General features: G+C 44.1%; 1 protein-coding gene across 3 annotated transcripts in view; it reads right to left on the reverse strand.

The window, feature by feature from the left end:
* The window catches only part of epha4l (eph receptor A4, like), a 62,908-nt gene extending 56,925 nt beyond the window's left edge, over positions 1-5,983 (reverse strand). For all 3 annotated transcript variants that reach the window (XM_061718766.1, XM_061718767.1, XM_061718765.1), the window contains exons 1-3: positions 5,789-5,983; positions 4,030-4,097; positions 982-1,645 (exon numbers count right to left, since the gene is read on the reverse strand). In XM_061718766.1, coding sequence (XP_061574750.1) covers positions 982-1,645; positions 4,030-4,097; positions 5,789-5,885 — 829 coding nt within the window. In that variant the 5' untranslated portion in view covers positions 5,886-5,983. The remainder of the gene's footprint in view (positions 1-981; positions 1,646-4,029; positions 4,098-5,788) is intronic.
* Positions 5,984-6,191: the final 208 nt, after the last annotated feature.

A 6,191-nucleotide genomic window follows, 5' to 3' on the forward strand; every position in this document is an offset into this window, starting at 1 on the left:
GGGGGGTACCAATAAACCATCAAGGCAAAACTGGCATCTGCTCTACTGGCTAGCTTACAACTGTGCCTCAGTCTGGCAAAACACTGACTGTGATCCACAAAACAGCTGCTGCAACTAGAGCACTGCTAGATGACTAACAAAACCTTGCCATAGGAGCTACTATTAGGGAAAAGACTTTAGAAAAAAAACATCTGAACAGCTTTAAACCTGTAGTCAAAGGAATTTCAAAACATCAATTGTCAGGAATTTAAGTGTCATGCCTATGGCAGGTTCTGATGTTAATAATAATAATAAGACTCTTTCTTGTGTCAAAATTGAAAGGAGACAATGCACTGACCATAAATCCTTATTAAAGTGCCATGTGTAGCGTCATGGTACTTTAAAATTAGAATAATCGTGCACACAAGACTATTCCCTCAGACCAAATAGCTTCATTTCAGCACCATCTGACAGCAGTGTATTTCCACTCATACCTGCTTGGAATTTTAAAGTCTTCCTCTCTCCTTCACTTCCTCTAAAGCTGTCTATTTCTTATCCCAGCTTCAGGGTCCATTGGTAACAAGAGAAAGAACCGGTGGGGGTGAAAGACACAGCAGAGGTGTTAACCAGTAAGACCTCTACCCGTACTCTCCCAGTTTGAGCAATTCTACTGGGATACACCTCTTTGCACAACACCTCCCAGTGAGCCTGCTAATTACTCCATTTTCAGTCATCACTGCCTCTATCACCAAACCCGACACTGGGAGGAAAACTGGAGAGCGAAGGAGAGTGAAATGATAAAAACATCCAACAGAGCCCACGGTGGTCGAGTCAAGGAAAATAGACAAGAGATTTAGACAAAAGAAACACTCACTGTGGTAGAGCAGATGTTAGAGAGACAGGATTTTGTAATAAAGATCATAAGCAGAAACACTGGTATATTAATCGGTGAAAGGGCCAAAACCTTTTAAAAACTCCCAGAGACAAATATCGGTTCTTTACCTTGGCATTCTCCATTGCGTTCCTCATATCCAGGGTTGCACAAGCAGTTCCCAATGGGCACCAACCACTCTCCGTCAGCTCCACAGTACATCTTGGGAACCTCCTTCTCCTCTGAATTATCCACACATGAGCCACGGACTTCCACCAATGATGAAGTATCTGCCCCGGTGATAGTGTCAGGAAACTGGGCCAAGTTACGCACAGATAAGGGACATTTCTTATAGAAGACCCTGACGGAAACAAGTGCGATGCACGCTCCAACATCCTGGAAGGCCAAGTAGAAACCCTTCCAAGTCAAGCCGCCCACATCCCGGATCTCTGTGTTGAGCTTCATGATGCGATCGCCGATGTCCACCTGAGTGAAGCTCTCGTCTGCAGCGATGGTATCTATCTTGCCGAACTGGTTCTCACGAATGTAGCGCTCCTTGTCATTGTTGGATTCGTAGTAGTACAGATTGAAGGTTTCCTTGCAGGTTCCCATGACCCCCGGTAGACTGTTGCAGTCCCGGAGGGTGAACTTGATCTCGATGTAGACCCGTTGGGCACCTCCACGGGGAATCCAGTCGGTGCGGAGCCAGTTGTTCTGATTTGGCTCCATGACATTACACACCTGGTATGTCCGGATAGGGATGTTCTTTTCGTCCATAATGCTCACTTCCTCCCACTGGGGAAAGGACACATTAAAATGTTACAAGGATGTCATTAAAGCCAATGAAACAATCATTCTGCCTACTCAATTGTTTACGTTGCAAACCGTAACTAACGAAACAGTAAGAAAAAACCTTTAAAAGCCTAGCAGCAGAACATCTGACAAATATCAGAAATAAATGCTCTCAAAATGAATAAGGGCTGTGTAGATTAGGAGCCAGTTCATGCCAAAGAAACATTTGGATTGTTTAATCAATATTTGACTTGCAGCAGAGCTGACGGATAAACTTAATGCATGTTTTATGAATGATGACTAACAGACTGGTTTGGTCTTAATACAGAACCAGAAAGTGGTAAATATTCACCACTCGAAAAATACAAGAAAAAATGAGTTCTATGCTTCATTTATCTTCAGTTCTATTACTTGTGGAGTGAAACACAAATTCACTTCTTAGACACATACTGTAAACCTGGATGGTTTTGGATATTAGAAAAGGTAAAAAGGAAGGAATGCTAGTGATGTTATTGATGCAGATGGTCTCTGGACAAGTGCTAATGATCTAATCACAGGCCTACACAATATCCACATAAACGATCAGGACACGGGAGATGTAAGCACACATGTTCACTGATGTTAGCATGAAGTCATAAATGGGGGGAGACCCTTACGTGAGGTGCATGGAGCACTTTATTCAACACGGCTTGAGTTAATTTTGTCGAGAGGGAATGTTTGTTTTACTTACGATAAAGTTCCCCTCTCTACAGAGTACTGTTAAGCAAATACATGCATGTCTTGAGAGGCTCGCAGCAGCATGCTCACTACAGTTTTTCACTGTGTGCTTTAAATAGAGACTTTTGCCTGAGTTGGACTGTAAACAAGAGAAGACAAGCCTTTGGCTGCTGCGGCTTTAACCATTTAGAAATGCACAAAATAAATATAATGGGATAGTGAGAGATATAGGTTATTCTGGCAGATTTGACTTGAAACCTTATCATAAACAATCAGGATTAAAGCTTTATTTCCCAAGAGTAGAGTGGGATAATACCAAATACAGCTGCAGCTGTATGATTTTTTAAAACATGCCTATCATTCCCTGCTGTTTCATTCCACTTTCCTGTCTTGCCTTCACCCCTCTTTTGTTGTGGAAATCTAGCAGCACTGAGATAAGACTGCACCTTTCCATGATAGCAGGAAAGAGGGGGAATAAGGCCAATTGGTCATAATGAGTGGGTGAATGCATGCTCTGAGGGGCTGCCAAGACCCTGTCAATCACTTGTTTGCGATAAAATGGCCGAGAGGAGGACGTGAGCGCAGCGCCAGCCCCTTTAGGGGGGCTCGCAAGCACCGCCTGCAACAAATACACAAGGTTGATTGCTGTTCCTCTGCATTTTTACTCATTAGCTGACATGACTGTTGCTAATTTTTACTCATTTTCATCAACATTAGAAGACACTTGTGCTTGTTATCTCAATTGTACAAGTGGGACGGATGCAGAAATGATTGCTGTTATCTGTTTAATTCAAACAGTTATTTATCCAGGCAGCCTGATGAATTTGATTATTTCCACATGAGCAAATTCAGACTTGGTTAAAATATGGCAAGTATCTTTCCTTTTTTTCACAATATACATCTAATGTATGCAGCTTCTGCGAGCCTCAATGTGGCCCTTGGTATTTCTCTGATCAGAGCCACTGATACCCCAATTAGATTGTGGGATTGCGCTTTTCGGTGGACCCTCTCCCCTGTTGGTTTAGCCGATCGTCCTGCGTCTCCAGCTCAAGCCCACTGCACTTTCTCCTCTAATTCATCAATTTCAGAGGACCCTCTGTCAGCTGCCAAGTTCCTCTCTCTCTCTGCTCAGCTGAATGGTGGAAAGGGATATAAAGTTTCTCCACAAAGACCGATTCAATCCACCGTCTATTCAGGAAACCTGACGCTCACTGCAGTATCAGCCCCTGCATCTGACCATTCCAGAGTGGTTAGGGAAAAGGGGAGCAAAGAGTGAGGGCAGCAGGGGTTGGGGGGGGGGGGGGGGGGGGGGGGGGGGGCTATAAAGCAAAGGCTCTCAGAGTGGATACCGGGACCCCATGAGACCTTGAAGTTGTTCCAGTGAGTCTCATTATACAACGAAAATTGCAAATAAATTATCTATATTTAAGTGTCCCATAAAATAAATGATCTCACCCTGAGCCTAATATTCTGATAGGAACCAATAAATCACCAATACAAAGATATTCCCATACTGGGCTCACCGGGACTAAACCTTATCAAAGAGAGCTGTGTATCTATTTGATAGTTTACTCTTTGGTTTCTGCCAATAATGGAAACTATCCTTGGATTTTTGCTCACTGGGGGACAATGCATCTTAACAAGGGGACACTTCTTTGCAGGATACATACCCCTCCTTCTGCCGGGCTGGAGACCCATCCCAGCTCCCCCTGCACAGCTCTGGAGTCCAATAACGTGACTGGAAAACAAGAGGGAGAGACGTGAGCATGCAGTCTCCGAACATCCACACAACAGCAGCCTCGGCATAAATAATCCAGTTAGGACATACACACTTTGGAGGAAAAACAGCTTCCGCTTTTCTTTAATGAATAGAACTCAAGTTGAGAAAATATAATTGTAATAAAACAGTGCAGGGAGACGATAAGAAGTGTTTCTGTGAGTCTTTTTTTTTTGTTCTGCGTTATTCCCTGTTGAGCTTTAAGCACTTTTTTTTCTTATTCTCTTTTTTTATGGATGAATTCTCATGAATAAATAGAAACGATGCTTATCAAGTCGTGGCTTAATTCCGCTTTTATCATGCATAAGTAAATATGTGATTATTCACTTGGTTGATGACGAGGAAATGTATTTTAAAAGCTTCCCTCGGGCACAAGATCTCACTCAACGGTAGAGAAAAGTAAAACATTTTGCTTCTCAAGTTTTTATTTAGTTTTTTTTAGGTTCTTTTTTTTCTTTATTCAAATTAAATTACACCAAATTTTCATCGGTAGTCGGCCTGCATCAATAGCCCGTTCTTGTTTAGGCATTTGTAAAACGACTAATCCGATTATCAGAGTAAATAAATAAAAAAGAAAGTTAACTAAAATGAACTAATTAAGTCCTACATATAACTGGATGACATAAAAGACTGGGAACAAGACGGTGCATTCAATTAGAAGTTGGTAGGCTACTTATTTTATATTTACACAAACAGCCAGAACTGCGCATCTGCGCTCTAGGGTCAGTTTGCGCCGCCGAGAAGAACAGATAGGCCTACACAAAAGAAAAGGACATTTGTAAAGGCTATGTAATGGATTTGTTAAAAAAAAACACACATTTTTAAATGTTTTTGCAATATAAAGTGTGTTTTAAACTGTTCTTTATGAGGTATAACTACTTCATTTAATTGATGTCTCATGTTTGCGTCGCAGAAGCCATTCTCAATTTAAAGTTTAATCCGCTGAGCGCAGAGGAGAAGAGAATGCATAATCAGAGATCTGGTGTAATTGATGGATGGTGAAATCTCTCCAATAAGCCGCGGGCGCAATTCAACTTTAATAAATGGTTTGGAATTAAAAGTAAACTCCAATCAAAATGTGACAGCAGGAGCGGTGAGGGTTCCTAACATTGCTGGATAAAAGCGTCTGGGTCAGTCTGATGCGCGCCGGGCTCTCCAGCTATACCGAGCTTCTTATTTCTCTCGTTAAACGATGGTCGGAATAAAGAAACTTGCACCTCGCCGGTGCCTCTTTTTTCTCATGAAAATGCCGCTCTTCCATTCTTCCATGAAACAGAAACAGCCTGAATCAGGGCCACAAGTAGACATACAGGAGCTCGAGCTCCCAGGATTTGGGCAGCTGACACGATCCACTGACCCGGAGCTGAGACCCAAATGGCCGGTGTGGATTTGGACACCACTTTTCAGCTCTAGTTTCCCCCAAAACCGCGCTGCGTAAAGGCGCCCGTCGATGTTTCCCTTCATGAAACTCATGGTGGCCCCTCTAGGAGCCCGGAGCCAGGAACCCGGAGCCCGGAGCGGGGCTCCAGGAGCCCGGAGCCCAGAGCCCGGACTGGGGCTCCGGAGCGGGGCTCCGCGGCGCAGACACGCACAAGGGAACCGGGGATGAAGTCACAAGTCCGCTGCCAGTTCTTCTCCTCCAACCATCTTACCTTCATTTGGGGGATATATCCGTGACGAGGAGCCAAGTGCAGAAATCCCAGAAATAAGAAAGGTAACCGTGAACAAAATCCCTGCCATGAGTGCCATTTGTGTCGTTGTTCGTTTTTTCTCTAATCTTTTTCCTCCTGTCGCTCCTCTATCGGGTCCTGCTCTCTCTCTCTCCCTCTCTTTCTCTCTCTCTTTCCCTCTCCTCGTCTCTCTCTCTCTCTCTCTCCCTCCCTCCCAGTGGAATAAGGGCTTGGAGCGGACAACAGAGACGCACCGAGCGCTCCAAAGGCAGGAGGCGGGTCTGCGAGGCGCTGACGCGGATCCCGTCAATCCATCCAGGAAACGCAGGAGACACGGGAATGGGGTGCAAATAACCATTAACCAGCCCGCTGCACAGTCAGGCAG

The sequence above is a fragment of the Cololabis saira genome, chromosome 4 (assembly GCF_033807715.1).
Source record: "Cololabis saira isolate AMF1-May2022 chromosome 4, fColSai1.1, whole genome shotgun sequence".
Lineage (NCBI taxonomy): Eukaryota > Metazoa > Chordata > Actinopteri > Beloniformes > Belonidae > Cololabis > Cololabis saira.